The sequence below is a fragment of the Salvelinus namaycush genome, chromosome 2, assembly GCF_016432855.1.
Source record: "Salvelinus namaycush isolate Seneca chromosome 2, SaNama_1.0, whole genome shotgun sequence".
Classification (NCBI taxonomy): domain Eukaryota; kingdom Metazoa; phylum Chordata; class Actinopteri; order Salmoniformes; family Salmonidae; genus Salvelinus; species Salvelinus namaycush.
This window is the reverse complement of record NC_052308.1, coordinates 246,638-265,234: the sequence shown is the minus strand read 5'-3', so window position 1 is coordinate 265,234 and position 18,597 is coordinate 246,638. Positions and strand designations below refer to the sequence as shown.

Here is an 18,597-nt window from a genome sequence, read left to right as displayed (position 1 = left end):
TGGCACTGTCAGTTGACATATTTCCCTCTATATCATATTTTGATATATACAGTGCCTTTGGAAAGTATTCAGACCCCTTGACTTTTTCCACATTTTGTTAGGTTACTGCCTTATTCTAAAATTGTCATTTCCCCTCATTAATCTACACACCATACCCCATAAAGGACAAAGCAAAAACATATTTTCAGAATTTTGTACTAATTTATAAAAAATTTAAAACTGAAATATAACATTTACATTAGTATTCAGATCCTTTACTCAGTACTTTGTTGAAGCACCTTTGGCAGCGACTATGGCCTTGAGTCTTCTTGGGTATGACGCTACAATCTTGGCACACCTGTATTTGGGGAGTTTCTCACATTCTTCTCTGCAAATCCTCTCAAGCTCTGTCAGGTTGGATAGGGAGCGTTGCTGCCAAGCTATTTTCAGATCTCTCCAGAGATGTTCGATCGGGTTCAAGTCTGGGCTCTGCCTGGGCCACTCAAGGACATTCAGAGACTTGTCCCGAATCCACTCCTGCGTTGTCTTGGCTGTGTACTTAGGGTCGTTGTCCTGTTGGAAGGTGAACCTTCACCCCAGTCTGAGGTTCTGAGCACTCTGGAGCAGGTTTGTATCAAAGATCTCTCTGTATGTTGCTCCCTTCATTGTTCCCTTGATCCTGACTAGTCTCCCAGTCCCTCCTGCTGAAAAACATCCCCACAGCATGATGCTGCCACCATTATGCTTCACCGTAGGGATGGTGCCAGGTTTCCTCCAGATGTGACGCTTGGCATTCAGGCCAAAGAGTTAAATCTTGATTTCATCAGACAATATAATCTTGTTTTTCATGGTCTGAGAGTCTTTAGGTGCCTTTTGGCAAACTCCAAGCTGGCTGTCATGTGCCTTTTACTGAGGAGTGGCTTCCGTCTGGCCACTCTATCATAAAAAGCCTGATTGGTGAAGTGCTGCAGAGATGGTTGTCCTTCTGGAAGGTTCTCCCATCTCCACAGAGGAACTCTAGAGCTCTGTCAGAGTCACCATCGGGTTCTTGGTCACCTCACTGATCGCTCAGTTTGGCCGGGTGACCAGCTCTAGGAGTCTTGGTGATCCCAAACCTCATCCATTTAAGAATGATGGAGGCCACTGTGTTCTTTGGACCTTCAATACTGCAGGCATTTTTTGGTACCCTTCATCAGATCTGTGCCTCGACACAATCCTGTCTCGGAGCTCTACAGACAATTCCTTCGACCTCATGGCTTGGTTTTTGCTCTGACATGCACTGTCAACTGTAGGACCTTATATAGACAGGTGTGTGCCTTTCCAAATCATGTCCAATCAATTGAATTTACCACAGGTGGACTCCAATCAAGTTGTAGAAACATCTCAAGGACGATCAATGGAAACAGGATGCACCTGAGCTCAATTTTGTGTCTCATAGCAAAGGGTCTGAATAGTTATATAAATAAGGTATTTCTGTTTTTTATTTTTAATACATTTGCAAAAATGTCCAAAAACCTGTTTTCGCTTTGTCATTATGAGGTATTGTGATGTCATTATGGGGTATTGTGATGTCATTATGGGGTATTGTGTTAAGATTGCTGAATTTTTTATTTGTATTTAATCCATTTTAGAATAAAGCTGTAATGTAACAAAATGTGGAAAAAGTCAAGGGGTCTGAATACTTTCCCAAGGCACTGTATGTGACTTAGTATGTCTTAGAAAACACTTTATACATCCTATTCATTTAATCTGTTGAGAGATAACAGACATCATCTGCATGCATCATCTGCATGTTTCTAAGGGAGTTTCCCTCTGTGCTTTTCCATGTCTCTACTATGGAACAGTAAAACAATAAAGATTCATATTTTTACCAAGCTGTTCCTTTACTGATCAGTAGCTACTCATCAACAAAACAAATTATATTTTATCAGCACACAAATCTCATTCTGTGAACTTTATACACCGCCACAAAGAGAACACTTACAGTCCGCTAACTGTAAACACCACCAACTCATCCAGACCTATCAGAGAGGGGGAGAATATACAAGCAACAGGGATTGGCTATAAAGCAACTCCCGCCACCTCATCTATTACAGAACACGATAAAGTCACACTTCCACAAAGTAAGATAAACTCAACAACAACAGACACAAAGACCTACGAGCACAGACACCCAGGCACAGACTCAGAAGCTAGGATAACACAGACGCCCAGGCACAGACTCAGAAGCTAGGATAACACAGACGCCCAGGCACAGACTCAGAAGCTAGGATAACACAGACACCCAGGCACAGACTCAGAAGCTAGGATAACACAGACACCCAGGCACAGAGCTGAAATGGGAGACCTACCGATCCAGATGAAGGACCAGCGGTCGTGGCTCCACCACCCAGCCAGCGTGCACCAGGACGGGATAACAGTAGAGGGGCTCATTCGTCGGTCCCTGGAGGCCAAGGAGTTCGCCTACTGCCCCTACAGCCGGTTCAGGGTGGGGGCAGCCCACCTGGCCCACGACGGCAAGGTGTTCACAGGTGAGCTATCTGCTCAATAGATTGATTAATTGATTGAGTTCATGGGGCAATTTAAAAATATACCACTGTCAATCAGTACATACGTTCAGTTGTCTTTATTAGACCAGGTAAGTGAATTGAAAGATGTGGTAATATTCTCAGTGGGGAGAGATTGACCAGTCTCAGTGTTGTTACTACAACAATGTAAACATGTACAGAGCCCGTCTCTGGAATAAAATGCTTTTATGTTGCGTTCACAAAGATAGATTTACTTATTCTCTATTTAATTATAATTATAATCAATAACTCTTCAGTTCGGAGGCTTTGTGAGTATTTCATCACCTGACAATATCATCCTTTTTACACTGTAAAGTGTTAACGTTGATAGTGTACACTTAAGGCTTGGTTTCAATCTGGAGCAGGGGCGTGTAAGGGTGTCAAATCCAATGTTTCAAGGTTCATATCTGTTTTGCAATTTCTGACTACCCATCATAAGGAACTGTTTCATGAGTCCATCTGACTAAGCATTATGGTGAAGCAAGCCTGCGATGTACATACAGTATGATGTAGTTCTGTCTGTCCAAGATCTACACTTCTGTAGATTATTTCCTCAGTCAGCATTGGAATTTAGTCAGTCAGAATTTAGTCATTCAGTCAGAATTTAGTCATTCAGTCAGAATTCAGTCATTCAGTCAGTCAGTTAAAGTGGGCAAGAAGCCTTTTTGTTCACAAGTATAATTAACAGTCAGTAATTCAGAGTTTCAATACCTTTGAAGAGTATATTATGTTCTTTTGGCTGACTGGTTTTGAATAACCTGTTAATGATGATCGGAGGAGAGACCATCTAAACTAAGTTATGTCCGTGGCATAAAGACGTGCTTTTAGCCAAACAGAGCAATTAGCATATTGGCCTGTTAGTAATGGTCAATTCATCCTTTGATTTAGCCTTGAACTTCAGTATCATTTAGGGTCAACTACAGTCAGGCTAACAGAGGTGGCACACACGTTGGTCAACAACAAGCTTGATCAAAGTAATATTTGAGCTTGTCTCGCGAGCCCATAGCCTTCTGTCTGTTATTCAAAAGGCTGATATTTTCAATCCTCTCAGGGACAAAATTATTTAAGGACAAACGCCCTTATAGTCAACAAAATGATTGTCTCATGGTCATTGTTGGTCAATCATCAATTGTTGGAAGTTCCTTAGAGACATGCTTTCCATCTGAAACAGTTCGGAAGAGTTTGTGTATACATTATGATGACATTGTGTGACGTTTTTGTCGTTTTGGGACTTCGGTAAGTTTTTTTTCTTCCGGATGTTCGGGCACTATTTTTTTCTCGAGAGACCGGCCGAAGTTCTAGGAGCTGAAATCTCAGCCCCTTCGTCCGTGATTGGTCACCTGTAGGGATTCTTCAATAAAGTAATTGTTGTCATTTAACGAGAAACGACTCGTTTTCATGCACATTTTTTAATTGAGAAATACTGCACCAAACATGTTAGATGTAAAATTGAGCGACTAAGATCATTCTCTGCAAATACGTCCGAATTAATGACAGAATTATTTCAGAGTTATGACAGAGTTATTTCAGATTAATTCTGACTATTTTGAGGAAATGTATACTGGCTACGGCATCTCAAATATGACAAACAGTACTATTGACCTTTTTCAAGCAAAGGTCTTTTAAGGGAGTATGGGAGTACACTCGTTCGGCTAGCCGTCAGCCGAACTGAAGCGTGCTGACCAGCGGTGGAAATCTATTACATTGTCATACTTGAGTAAAAGTAAAGATACCTTAAAACCTGTTGAGGACAGAGGGCGCTGTTTTCACTTTGGGGGAAAATCGTGCCCAATTTAAATGGCCTCGTACTCAATTCTTGCTCGTACAATATGCATATTATTATTACTATTGGATAGAAAACACTCTCTAGTTTCTAAAACCGTTTGAATTATATCTGTGAGTAAAACAGAACTCCTTTTGCAGCAAACTTCCTGACAGGAAGTGGAAAATCTGAAATCGATGCACTGTTCTAGGGGCTGCCTATTAAAGTCCTTGATATTTATTAGTTTAGATGCACTTCATACGTCTTCCACTAGATGTCGACAAGCAGTGAGAGAAGAAATTGAGTGTGTAACTTGATCTGGACTCGAATCATAGCTCTTGGCATGACGTGTCACCAGTTTCCTGTTTTCTGGAGAGCGCGAGGAGGGACCTGGATTTGCCTTCTGATAAGCTGACGTTATGGATGACTAATATCTCCGGCTTTGATTTTATTTGATACATGTGACAATATCATCGTAAAGTATGTTTTTTCAATATAGTTTAATCAGATTATTGAAATTTTTTCGGGAGTTTTGCCGTGTTCCGTTCTCTTCCGTTTGTTGACGATGGAGAGATTTGTGCCACTTGGCAAGTGTGCTTGCAAAATCGAGAGGGAAAAAGGCCGTTCTAAAACCAAACAACGATTGTTCGCGACAAAGGACCCCTTGTACAACATTCTGATGGAAGATCAGCAAAAGTAGGACCCATTCTATGATGTTATTTCATATATCTGTCGTACATGTGAACTAGTCGTTTGCGCCCAGCTTTTGGGTACTCTCTCGCTATACCTAAGCTGGATGTCGTAATGAAGTTATTTTTAGAATTCTAACACGGCGATTGCATTAAGAACTAGTGTATCTATCATTTCCTATACAACATGTATTTTTTAGTTATGTTTATGAATAGTTATTTGGTCAGAATATGTGTGTCAGAAAAAGTGTCAGAAAAATATCTGGACGTTGTGGGAAAAAGATGCTACGTTAGCACAACGTTAGCACAATGTATAACCACTGATTTCAGCTCTAAATATGCACATTTTCGAACAAAACATAAGTGTATGTATAACCTGATGTTATAGGACTGTCATCTGATGAAGCTTATCAAGGTTAGTCAAAATTATATATCTTGCTGGTTTATTCGCTATCGCTAACGTGCCTATTGCTATCGCTAACGTGCCTTGATGAATGAATGCGGTAGTGTGGTAGGCTATTGTAGTAAGCTAATATAATGCTATATTGTGTTTTCGCTGTAAAACACTTAAAAAATCGGAAATATTGGCTGGATTCACAAGATGTTTGTCTTTAATTTGCTGTACACCATCGATTTTTCAGAAATGTTTTTTGATGAGTATTTAGGTATTTGACGTTGGTGTCTGTAATTATTCTGTCTGCTTTCGGTGCAATTTCTGATTGTAGCTGCAATGTAAACTATGATTTATACCTGAAATATGCACATTTATCGAACAAAACATAGATTTATTGAATAACATGTTATAAGACTGTCATCTGATGAAGTTGTTTGTTGGTTAGTTTGGTTGGTTCTTGGTTAGTTAGGTTGGCTTTGTGCATGCTACCTGTGCTGTGAAAAATGTCTGTCCTTTTTTGTATTTGGTGGTGAGCTAACATAAATATATGTGGTGTTTTCGCTGTAAAACATTTTAAAAATCGGACATGTTGACTGGATTCACAAGATGTGTATCTTTCATTTGCTGTATTGGACTTGTTAATGTGTGAAAGTTAAATATTTCTAAAAAATATCTTTTGAATTTCGCGCTCTGCCTTTTCAGTGGAATGTGGGAGGAGTTCCGCTGGCAGAACGCCAGAGCCAGACAGGTTTAATTAATAGAACATGACTCCAGTAAAAATGAAAAGTCACCCAGTAAAATACTACTTGATTAAAAGTCTGATAGCATTTGGTTTTAAATATACTTTAGTATCAAATTTGGTTTTAAATATACTTTAGTATCAAGAGTAAATGGAATTGCTAAAATATACTTAAGTATTAAAAGTCAAAGTATAAATCATTTCAAATTCCTTATACTAAGTAAACCAGACAGCCATATTTTTATTTTTTTTGAAGGATAGCCAGGGGCACACTCTGACACTCCAACACTCCTACACTCAGACATCATTTACAAACAAAGCATTTGTGTTTAGTGAGTCTGCCAGATCAGAGGCAGTAGAGATGACCAGATATGTTCTCTGTTTAGTGAGTCTGCCAGATCAAAGGCAGTAGATGACCAGGGATGTTCTCTTGATAAGTGTATGAATTGGACCATTTTCCTGTCCTGCTAAGCTGTCAAAATGTAACGAGTACTTTTGTGTGTCAGGGAAAATGTATGGAATAAAAAGTACATTATTTTCTTTAGGAATGTAGTGAAGTAGAAGTAAAAGATGTCAAAAATATAAATAGTATAGTACAGATACCACAAAAAACGACTTAGGTAGTATTTTAAACTATTTTTACTTAAGTACTTTACACCACCGATGCTGACAACATGGAAATATGTGTTGCATAAAGTAAGAGATGATTTCATGTGTTATACTCCGTACAATTTCAAAAATCAATAACAAAAATGTAAATCAAATGATTGATCAATTAATCAAGATCATTAGAGGGGACAGACGAGACTTCTCTTCAGCTCTGCCTGCTCGACCTGACTGTTGGTGAATCAGAGATGTTAACCCCAATATAATGTGATGCTCTGTTAGACCATGGGAAACTATCTCTACTTGCACACTCATCTTCTGCACATCTATCACTGAAGTATTTAATTGCCATATTGTAATTATTTCGCCACTATGGCCTATTTATTGCCTTACCTCTCTTATCCTACCTCATTTGCACACACTGTATATAGACATTTACTATTTTATTATTGACTGTTTGCTTGTTTATTCCATGTGTAACTCTGTGTTGTTGTTTGTGTCGCACTGCTTTGCTTTATCTTGGCCAGGTCACAGTTGTAAATGAGAACTTGTTCTCAACGAGCCTACCTGGTTAAATAAAGGTGAAATATATATATATTTTAAAACATGACAGTAAATGTGATCTGTTATCTCTTTAGGCTGCAATGTGGAGAATGCGTGTTACAACCTGGGGGTGTGTGCAGAGAGGAACACCATCTGTAAAGCAGTGTCAGAGGGTTACAGGAGCTTCAAGGCCATCGCTATCGCCCGGTAAAGTTCATGTAGTAGATGCTCTTGGAACTGTCACCACTCTAATGCTGACCCCTAGTGTCAGGAACATGCTATAACATCTTGATAACAGTCAAACGTTCTCAAACAACTGTCAGAGTGGCATAGTGCAGTGTGCCAAGGATATTCGTTTTATTTTCATCAACTGTATTGTAAAATTCTTGTATCTTTAATATCTGCAGTGACTTAATCGACCAATTCATCTCACCATGCGGTGGCTGCAGACAGTTCATGAGAGAGGTAAGGATCATTCAAGCCTGGCATCAAGCCTCGAAGAAGAGAAATGGTGTCAGTGTCATTTACAGCATCTCTACTGTAGGAGTAGTGTGTCTCCTTCAGTTACTATGCCTTTTGAGTGCTTATTGGTCCATGTTACATCCTGGTTACCAAGGTAGTTGTAGAGCAGGAAATGTTATCCAAGGTGTCCATGTACTACAACATGCTTATGCTTGTCTCTCCTCTTCCTCCTCCCCCTCCTCCCCCTCCTCTTCCTTCTCCTCCCCTTCCTCCTCTTTCTTCTCATCTTCCTCCCCCTCCACCTCCTCTTCCTTCTCCTCTTCCACCACCTCTTACTTCTCCACCTCCTCCTCTCCAGTTTGGGGCCAGCTGGGACGTGTATCTGTCCAAGCCAGACGGCTCGTACGTAGAGATGAACATAAGCGATCTGCTTCCTGTCTCCTTCGGACCTGAAGACCTGTCCATGAAGAAAGTCTTAAAGATCCCCAACCAGTATTAACCTGTTAATCTCCTACCTGTTAACCTATTACCTGTTAATCTCCTACCTGTTAACCTATTACCTGTACACAGCCTGTTCTAACTACCACTGTTTCATATTTAACCCTACTAGGAAACATAAAGCATTGGTGCTTTTATAAATCAGGAGAGAGAAGTCGTTAAAGCCACTGTTATGTTATAAATTATCAATATATATTTTGGAAGTAATATATGTGTCTGGAAATCTATTGGAGGGCTGCGACACCATTCTTCCACGAGAAAGTCCATAATTTGGTGTTTTGTTGATGGTGGTGGAAAACGCCGCTCCAGAATCTCCAATAAGTGTTGAATTGTGTTGAGATCGGGAGACTATGGCTGCGTTTACACTTTTTTGCCACTAATTGGTCTCTTTGACCAATCACATCAGATCTTTTCACATCAGATATTTTTAAGATCTGATTGGTCAAAATACCAATTAGTGAAAAAAAGATCAGAATTGGGCTGCCTGTCTAAACAGAGCCTGAAACACACACACACACACACACACACACACACACACACACACACACACACACACACACACACACACACACACACACACACACACACACACACACACACACACACACACACACACAACCCTTTGTGCCTTTGGAATGTTAATTGCTTAATTAACTCAGAAAACACACCTGTGTGGAAGCATCTGCTTTCAATATACTTGGCAATGTATCACGTATTTCCTTTATTATGGCAGTTACCTGTATATCATTGAAATATAGTAGCTTGAGGGTGACTGGATGTAGAATTCTAACCTCGCATTGATGCGTGGTCAGCATTTTTCATGCTGCGGGCGGGAGCAGGCCATCAGACAGACGACTTTGGGATGAAAATATATTTTGTTGTCCCACAGATTATTTGGAAACAGTCTACTTTTTGCTTTGCATGCATTAGCCTAAATATTGTATTAAAAACACATATTTTTTGTATTCAAATTCAGTAGCCTACCTCTCCTAGTTGAGCGTGAGAGTTTGAGTGTGTCTAGTGTGTGGTCTCATTGAAATAGAGTAGGCTGCCTACATGGGCGGAGAATCAAGTGGCAGTTAACTTGAATAGGAAATTAACTTAAATAAGATTAGACTGTAGTTTACTACAAAGTCTGTCAATAAATATTGATAATGGAAAGAAGTGGAGGGCGATCAACCAACGTGAGTTGAAGTACAATCAAAAAATGCAATCATCATTGAAAAGGAAAAGGCACAATGCCCACATAGGTTAGCGAGCATTGAGCCTTTTCATTTTCAATAAATATTGATTACACATTTATTTCTCTCTGCCTGCAAATCGTCCTCCTAAAAGGCCTGTAGGCCTACGCCAAACGTAGCAAGTGTCACTGTCGTCATTCTAGCTGCTTCCAGGTCAGTAGCCATACCTGCGAGATCAGGTGTGTTCTCAGTTAAATAGAGTAGGTTATAGCCTATACATGGGCGGAGAAGCACGGGTAGTTATCTTTCCAAGGAAATGTACTTCCTAAATAAGCCTATGATGAGGCTATAGTTTACTACATTGTCTAGAAATAGGCCTAAATATTGATCAACCATATTTCTCCATCTGAAAATATTCCCACTCCTAAAAAGGTGGGCTATAACAATAGCTCAAGAGAAAGGGCACGTCTCTCCAACTCTGCTCTCTTCAAACTACAGTTCCAGTCAAACTCATTCAAGGGTTTTTCTTTATTTGCACTATTTTCTACATTGTAGAAAAATAGTTGAGACATCAAAACTATGAAATAACATATGAAATCATGTAGTAACCAAAAAAAAGTGTTAAACAAATCAAAATATATTTTAGATTCTTCAAAGTAGCCACCCTTTGCCTTGATGACAGCTTTGCACACTCTTGGCATTCTCTCAACCAGCTTCACCTGGAATGCTTTTTCAACAGTCTTGAAGGAGTTCCCACATATGCTGAGCACTTGTTGGCTGCTTTTCCCTCACTCTGCGGTCCAACTCATCCCAAACCATCTCAATTGGGTTGAGGTCGGGTGATTGTGGAGGCCAGGTCATCTGATGCAGCACTCCATCAATCTCCTTGGTCAAATAGTCCTTACACAGCCTGGAGGTGTGTTTTGGGTCATTATCCTGTTGAAAAACAAATGATAGTCCCACTAAGCGCAAACCAGATGGGATGGCGTATTGCTGCAGAATGCTGTGGTAGCCATGTTTGTTAAGTGTGCCTTGAATTCTAAATAAATCACAGATAGTGTCACCAGCAAAGCACCCCCACACCATCACACCACCTCCTCCATGCTTCACGGTGGGAACCACATGCGGATGTAGCATGGTTTGTTCTGCATTGTGTAATTTAATGAAGACACTGCCACAACTGGAGGTCTGCTTGTTGGATTTTTATTTGCCTTGCGCATGAAGAGACAAAGCACAATATGTTAACCTTGGCGCAGTCACAGCTCTCAGGCATCTCACTAGCTGAAGGTCAGGCAAGAGAGAGCAATAGGAGGGTATAGTAACACAGATACCCCACAATGGACCAAACCAAAATATACAAAACTTTTACAATCAAGTGTATTTACAATATAGATATGAAAAAATAACATTAGCTATGCAGCTGTAATTAAAATGTTTTTAAACACACTGAATTATTATTAACATCCCCTCTTGACCTGGCCTATTTGAACTGGTCCTTGTGTGTAACTTGGTACATAATCTAGGGGAACAACATCACACTGCTACACGGAGATCATCCGTTCACTTACTCTGCGTCTCACAAAGACACGGCGGTCGGAACCAAAAATCTCCAATTTGGACTCCAGACCAAAGGACAGATTTCTACGAATCTAATGTCCATTGCTCATGTTTCTTGGCCCAAGCAAGTCTCTTCTTATTATTGGTGTCCTTTAGTCGTGGTTTCTTTGCAGAAATTTGACCATGAAGGCCTGATTCACGCAGTCTCCTCTGAACAGTTGATGTTGGCATGTATCTGTTACTTGAACTCCGTGAAGCATTTATTTGGGATGCAATCTGAGGCTGGTAACTCTAATGAACTTATCCTCTGCAGCAGAGGTAATTCTGGGTCTTCCTTTCCAGTGGCGGTCCTCATGAGAGCCATTTTCATCATAATGCTTGATGGTTTTTGCGACTGCACTTGAAAGTTCTTGAAATTTTCCACATTAACTGACCTTCATGTCTTAAAGTAGTGATGGACTGTCATTTCTCTTTGCTTATTTGAGCTGTTCTTGCCATAATATGGACTTGGGTCTTTTACCAAATAGGGCTGTCTTCTGTATACCAATCCTACCTTGTCACAACACAATTGATTGGCTCAAATGCATTAAGAAGGAAAGAAATTCAACAAATTAACTTTCAACAAGGCACACCTCTTAATTGAAATTTATTCCAGGTGACTACCTCCATGAAGCTGGTTGAGAGAATGCCAAGAGTGAGCAAAGCTCACGGCAAGGCAAAGGGTGGCTACTTTGAACAACCTCAAATATAAAATACATTTTGATTTGTTTAACACTTTTTTGGTTACTACATGATTCCATCATGATTCCATGTGATTCCATGTGTTATTTCATAGTTTTGATGCCTGTTTAAAAAAAACTTTTGACTGGTACTGTACATCTAGCCTCTGGTCGGATATAGCCCAGTAATACAATATAAGGGCCATGTGATAACCTCTGGTAATTTAAACAAATTCTTAAATTTTCTTTTTGTGCTTATATTGATATTGCCTATAGGGTGCAAAATTGCTGTGACCATTGCTGGCAATTGAGCTGCGTGACATACGCCTAAAATAACATTGCGGGTCTGCGGTTGGGTTTGGGACCAGTTTTTGCAGTAGATGGTGGGAGTCTGACAGAAAGCCAGCGGGAGCGGGATGAAGAAATCGGTCCCGTGCAGACAGTGTTGCCAATTTAGCGACTTTGTTGCTATATTTAGCGAGTATTCAGACCCCTCTAGCGACACATTTTCAAAAATGCGACTAGCGACAAATCTAGCGACTTTTTCTGGTGTTATTGGAGACTTTGGAGACTCTGACGTGAAAGCACGTATTGTTCTTACTCTTCTCAACGAGCAGCGGGTGCTGCCGTGGGCCCCACCCCCGTCCCAAAGCACTCACAGGCGGCACAGTCTTCGCGCAGCAGTCCCTCCCAGCTGCAGTCAGAGCAGGAGATGTTCCCCCCTCTGCGTCCAGACTGCAAATGAATTGCGCATGCGGAGTCCGCATGCAAAATATAAACTAAACCAAAATGCAGTCAAAATAAAAACATTTCATCTTCAAGTCAATGGTTTTATCTCAACTATTGATACATGAATAAAATAGATGACGTTGAAAACGTTAAAGTAAAGTAATGTATGCTATGTCTATCATGACTTTACAGCACAAACTAAACCTGAGGGAAATGGATAACAGTAGGCCCTGGCTGCACATATAGTAAGGAAGAATGACAGGCCAGTTCTGAAAAATAATAGCCTTTATTTTCTAACAGTGGTATTAACAGGTGACATTACCTGATCTCATGGTTCTGAATGTGGGGAATCATTAAAGTACAAAGTAAACATGGTCTGTCTGTTAAAAACATATAAATCAAATAAACAACCATAACAATAGCAAAATAAGGTAACCGATACTCATTGCATGATCAGCCAGATTATAAATAGTAATTTTACCTTCATCCTGCAGGATAATTGCTGTGACACAGAGAGAGAGAGAGAGAGCTGGCTGGAGGACAGTAACCTAACTAACCTATGTTACTGTGTCAATACAATGTATGGGGTTTCTGTATTACCCTCCAGCATCCTGCTGCTGTAAACATGAAAACACACAACGCTGTATCGCAAAGCAGGATCAATGGGTCAGCCAACAAACTTTCCTAAATGATCAGAAATATCTTTCCAACATTAAGACTTGAAATGGGCATGCTATAACTGACAGTCCCAACAACTCTTAGCTTTTTAAATGAGCCAGACAATCAAGAGCTGCGGTCTAATCATTCATCCAAAACAGTTACGTTTTGCAACGAAAACAAGAGTTTCTATTGGACAAATTCAGGTAGGTCCCGCCCCGTTTCGTTTGCTTCCGTTTCAGTTTTCTTAACAGAACCGGCGTAATGAATACGCCCCCAGCTGTAGGCCTATCTGTTAGTGATCCTGCTATGATACAGCCCTCAAGTGGACACTCACTGATTTACACAGAAAGACCACAGCCCTGTATGTCACGAGTCTATGTTCAGAACGCAGCAAACGGTACATTGTTTTTTTTAAAACATGCAATTAGAAAGCCCATTTGTTTCAAAACGTTTTCTCCAGTTTTATGCCTAATGAACACAGAGATACAGCTGTGGGAAGAGCTAGGGACGGGTTCAAGTCCATTTCAAATAAATTGAATGACTTTGACACCAACACTGATTTGATAGGTAGTCTACTGCTTTACAGAGCCAGAAAAATCGCCACCACGAGCAGTCATAAAATAATATGAAATAAAAAGTAGTTACTGTGTTAGGATTCAGGCATTGTTTTTGCTTAAACTGGAAGAGATTCTGAATATTGTCTGATTTAAGCGCTGTACTGCATAAATAAGAAGAGATAAATATGTCGATCGCTCTATGGGAATAATCACAGTACATCCTATAGGGCAACATATTCCCTACTTAGTGCACTACTTTTTAACAGGGCCCTATGAGATCTGATCCAATATAGTGCACTATATAAGGAATAATGTGCTATTTTGGCATGCACTCAGAGACTAACATGAAGCCACTTCATGTACAAATGAAAAGATAAAGAGGTGTTAAATACAGTAGGGGGTGCTAGCATCCCACACATTTAATAGAACAGAATAACAAGATACATCTATGGAAATATAGTTACTTAAAAAGACATTTGAATATGATTGAAATCACATTGTCAACAACCAGGACTGGGAATCCAGTGATTTATCAAGACTTCCTATAAATTCCTAGAACCATATGTTATTAATAGGATCTCTATGCTTCTAATGGAAGCTCCAACTCTGACACCTAAAAGCACTCGACAGAGCAGACACTATGGATGCTTGGGAAAACCCATTCTGATTTCAGCATCAGTCTTGTGATATGGGGTTGGAGGATTTTTAAATACATTCTATTAAATAACATTTTGTGACAGTCACATTAACTCTCCACTCACTTTTAATCAGACTACACAGAGGACAGGACAGTGCTCAAGGGGGCAATGATACAACGATGGAGTGAAAAGAAACAGACAGAGATAGGTAGAAAAATAGATAAGTTAAGAGGCAGGATAAGCAAATAAACTACCCAAGCCCTACCCCCTCCCTGGGTGATTGACTTAGAGAGAAAAGATGGATGTCAAAACTTTACTATGATTAAGTTAAAACTAGTGTACATTCTAATGGAATACTATTTAATAACAATCCCTCTGAGTATGGAACCTGTCAGTCATTCCTAAAGGGTTCTTGTTGCTAGGGGCAATGTTCTAAGCCTTGAGGGGTCTATGTGCTCTATGATAACAGGGACTTCTAGGCAGTATTACTATTGGTGCACAGTATCATTTATTTACAAGAGGGCAGCCTTATTTACACATCTAAAACCCTGGCAGGCATAACAACAGCGTACAGTTTGACAGTGGAGACAAGGTTTGTCGTAGAGGAGCAGGTCATGACCACTGTATTTCCTACCGACTTCTATCCAAAAGGCCATAAACTACAGACCATAAATAACTGTTCCAAAAATGCAGTGGTTTGTTGGTTCAACCATGTGATTGTTTTTGCTATATTGAACGTTAAAATCTGAGCACCGTTTCCAGGAATTTAGGTAGTTTTTGGCAAATAATGTGACTTAATACATTCTAAACACACAAACACTAGATAATATATTACAAAGTAATTTCCCCAATTCATCCCAGGGACCCAATCAAAGACGATATAATACAGCAAGCTGGAGGAGGGTGTAGGGGGGGTCACCTTTGACCCTTGACCTCTAACCCCAGAAATGAATGATGGCAGGCACTTGAATATCGTGGTTTCCTGTTTGTTTGTTTGAACTAGTCTGGTGAGTTGATAGTCCTCACACAAGGTTGCGTGCTCCGGATGTAAGTTGTATCTAAGTACAGATCTAGGATCAGCTTACCCCCAGATCCTAACCTAAACCATTAGGGGATGAAACACAAAACTGGCCCTAGATCAGTGTCTACATGCAACCTCTTCCTCACAGTTCAGTAAGAGAAGGAGGCGGGATTAGCAATGACTTCACCCTCCTCCCCTCAGGACTCCATCTCGTCTCCATCAAATGGCAGGGGCTCAAAGCTGCAAACCTCCTCATACGTCAACCCTGGGAGAGAGAGAGAGAGGAGGGAAAACAAGAGAATCAGAGGTCAGTAGACTTGTACAGTACCTAGTTAAATAAGAGTATTTTGTTATGTCCACCTACTTTTCCACTCCTCTATCTCCAGCTCTCTGCTCTCGAAGCTCTGGTCGTATGGCTCGGACTCTGGCTCATCGTCAGGGTCGTGGTACTGGGAGAAGTAGGGGTGGGCCAGGGCCTCGGACGCTGTGATCCGCTTATCAGTGTCCAGAACCAGCATCTTCTCTAACAGATCCACCGCTAGTGGGAGAGAAGGGGGTGGGTGGGAGGAAGGGATAGGGATTGTAAACAGAGTGTGTCTGATTAGACAGTGTGAGTGAGTGTGAACGTTCCACTAGACAGACAAAAACCTTATTTCTTACTGGGTAGTACCAAAAGATGTAGAGTATAAATGAAATGCTGTGTGTTAAACAGTGTGTGTGTGTGTGTACGTATGTTACACTACACAGACTAGCCCATTATTACCTAGTGGGTTAGCGCCAACAAACACATCAGCAAAGTTCCTCTTGAGCATCTGGGGAAGGGAGTTGATGTAGTTTCTGGCCTGTCAAAGATACACATATAGCAGGCTCAACACACATTCCACTCAACACAGCTCAAAAACACTCAAGAGAACACAGACTTGACTTCAACACTTCCCACTGTTTCTGAAATCAAGTGATCCCACAGGACGGCTGTGAAGATAGCTTTCTGTACAAACTTGATGAGAATGCGTAAATCATGCATTGATGCCGATGGGAGAAGGACATTTCAGTTACGGGCACAGTGGATGTACGGGTAACTGACAAAATAAAGGAAACACTGGAGTAAATGAGGGATAAAAAGTATATTGAAAGCAGGTGTTTCCACACAAGTGTGGTTCCTGAGTTAATTACCCAATTAACATCCCATCATGCTTAGGGTCATCTATTAAAAAATAAATCACCTAATCATATTTAATGAAATGTTTATTTACTTTGAAAATTCTTACACCACATTTCCAAACTTTTTAGGAGATCATGTCAACAACTTCCATGTTCTGTTTTATACTTTGAGATTACTTTGAGATTACTTTTTGGAACTTTGTGCTCCATTTTGCCTGCCTGCTGCCTCAAACACTCACTGTGCTAAATGATAAGTGCATCTTGTCTTTGGGCATGCTTGGAATCCAATATTATATGCATGGACTATAATAGTTCTGGGCAGGTATGCATATTGAAGTATCAACTCAACCTTAAATAGCTATACTGCAAAAAAAACAAAAAAAACTGACTTTAAAAGAGGGGTCACAAAGGAGCACAGGGGGTTTAAAGGGTGTGTGTGTGTGGGTGTGTGTGTGTGGGTGTGGGTTGGGTGTGTGTGTGTGTGTGTGTGTGTGTGGGTGTGGGTGTGTGGGTGGGTGTGTGTGTGTGTGTGTGTGTGTGTGTGTCAGTCACCAGATCTCAACCCAATTGAACACGTATGGGAGATTCTGGAGCGGCGCCTGAGACAGCGTTTTCCACCACCATCAACAAAACACCAAATAATGGAATTCCTAGTGGAAGAATGGTGTCTCATCCCTCCAATGGAGTTCCAGACACTTGTAGAATCTATGCCAAGGTGCACTGAAGCTGTTCTGGCTCGTGGCACAATGCCTTATTAAGACACTATGTTGGTGTTTCCTTTATTTTTGACAGTTACCAGGAATTAGGGCTTTCAAAGCACTCTGGGAAGTGGTTACATCAGAGACAAAAAGCAGACTGGTGCAGAGAGAGGGTGGGAAGAGCTCTGCAGAGTGTATCAAAATTCTAGGGGCATATTGTCATCAAACAAAAAAATAGCAAAGTTGATTGGCTTTCAGAGGGAAAAGGGCATTGGTTGATGTTGACACTCCAATTCTGTCTCTGCCTGGGTTCCGTGGACAGAGAGCAATATCAAATCAAAGTTTGTCACATGACAAAATACAACAGGTGTAAACCATACAGTGAAATGCTTACTTACAAGCCCTTCCTCAACAATAAAGAGTTGAAAATCAGACGTGTGAAAAAAGAAATTGGATCTTAAAGACATGCTCCGGAGGTTTTTCTTTTTTTAACATCCCACTTTGGGCTGGATGTGTCAATGTGTAGTTCACACATGCATAATCTATGAGCAGAATTACTGTCTTACCTCAATTAGCCACGAAATCCCTAGTTTGAAAGAGACTGTTTTCTGGAATCTGTGCGGTGCCATTTTCCCCCACATGGGCCAGCCCCCTAGCAATTAGTTTCAACCAATGAGCTTCAGCCCCTCGCCATCTGAGCGACAGGTAGCAAGACGCACACACAGCAGAGTGAGAGAGAGAGAGAGCATTGACGTGGTGCACATACAGTGCCTATAGAAAATCTACACCCCCTTTTATCTCATTTTGTTGCGTTGCAAAGTGGGATTGAAATAGATTTAATTGCAATTATTTTGTCATTGATCTACAAAATACTCTAAGTCAAAGTGAAAATACTACACACTTTTACAAATGAAATAACTCAAATATAGTTTTGTTTAGGCAAGTTTTTCTGGAAGAAAATAAACAGGTATCAGCAAAATCCTACAGCAAATCTTCAGTCTGCTTTACACCAGACACTGGGAGATTAATTTACCAGGACAATAACCTACAACACAAAGCCAATTCTACACTGGAGTTGCTTACCAAGAAGACAGTGAATGTTCCTGAGTGGCCAAGTTACAGTTTTGACTTAAATCTGCCCGAGAATCTATGGCAAGACTTGAAGAATTTTGAAAAGAATAAATGGGCAAATATTGCACAATACAGGTGTGCAAAGCTCTTATGAGACTTACCCAAGAATACTTAACTAATCAAGGTATATTAGCATTTTATTTTTCATTAATCTTTTTTATTTATTTTTTAAAAATCTATTTTTCTTCCACTTTGACAGAGTATTTTGTGTTGACCAAAAATGACACTGAAATACATTCCTCCCACTAAGTAAGACAATAAAATGTGAATAAATCCAAGGGGGTTGTAGACTTTCTATCGGCACAT

At 40.4% G+C, this 18,597-nt stretch overlaps 2 protein-coding genes across 3 annotated transcripts in view; one reads left to right on the top strand and one right to left on the bottom strand.

Moving 5' to 3' along the window:
• The first annotated feature begins 2,317 nt into the window (after positions 1 to 2,317).
• LOC120020027 (cytidine deaminase-like) lies at positions 2,318 to 8,240 on the top strand. The gene is made up of 4 exons (XM_038963457.1): positions 2,318 to 2,510; positions 7,375 to 7,486; positions 7,687 to 7,744; positions 8,100 to 8,240. Exons 1-4 carry the CDS (start codon positions 2,318 to 2,320, stop codon positions 8,238 to 8,240), a joined length of 504 nt encoding a protein of 167 aa, XP_038819385.1.
• A 4,452-nt stretch (positions 8,241 to 12,692) lies between these two features.
• The window catches only part of LOC120057678 (mitogen-activated protein kinase 14A-like), a 44,609-nt gene continuing 38,704 nt past the window's right edge, over positions 12,693 to 18,597 (bottom strand). For both annotated transcript variants that reach the window (XM_039006200.1, XM_039006199.1), the window contains 3 exons: positions 16,065 to 16,143; positions 15,666 to 15,839; positions 12,693 to 15,566 (listed from right to left, as the gene is read on the bottom strand). In XM_039006200.1, coding sequence (XP_038862128.1) covers positions 15,499 to 15,566; positions 15,666 to 15,839; positions 16,065 to 16,143 — 321 coding nt within the window. In that variant the 3' untranslated portion in view covers positions 12,693 to 15,498. The remainder of the gene's footprint in view (positions 15,567 to 15,665; positions 15,840 to 16,064; positions 16,144 to 18,597) is intronic.

Coding starts and splice junctions, on each gene's coding strand:
- LOC120020027 (XM_038963457.1), top strand. CDS start 2,318: ATGGGAGACCTACCGATCCAGATGAAGGACCAGCGGTCGTGGCTCCAC. Junction 2,511..7,374: donor CGACGGCAAGGTGTTCACAG/GTGAGCTATCTG, acceptor TTATCTCTTTAG/GCTGCAATGTGGAGAATGCG. Junction 7,487..7,686: donor AAGGCCATCGCTATCGCCCG/GTAAAGTTCATG, acceptor TAATATCTGCAG/TGACTTAATCGACCAATTCA.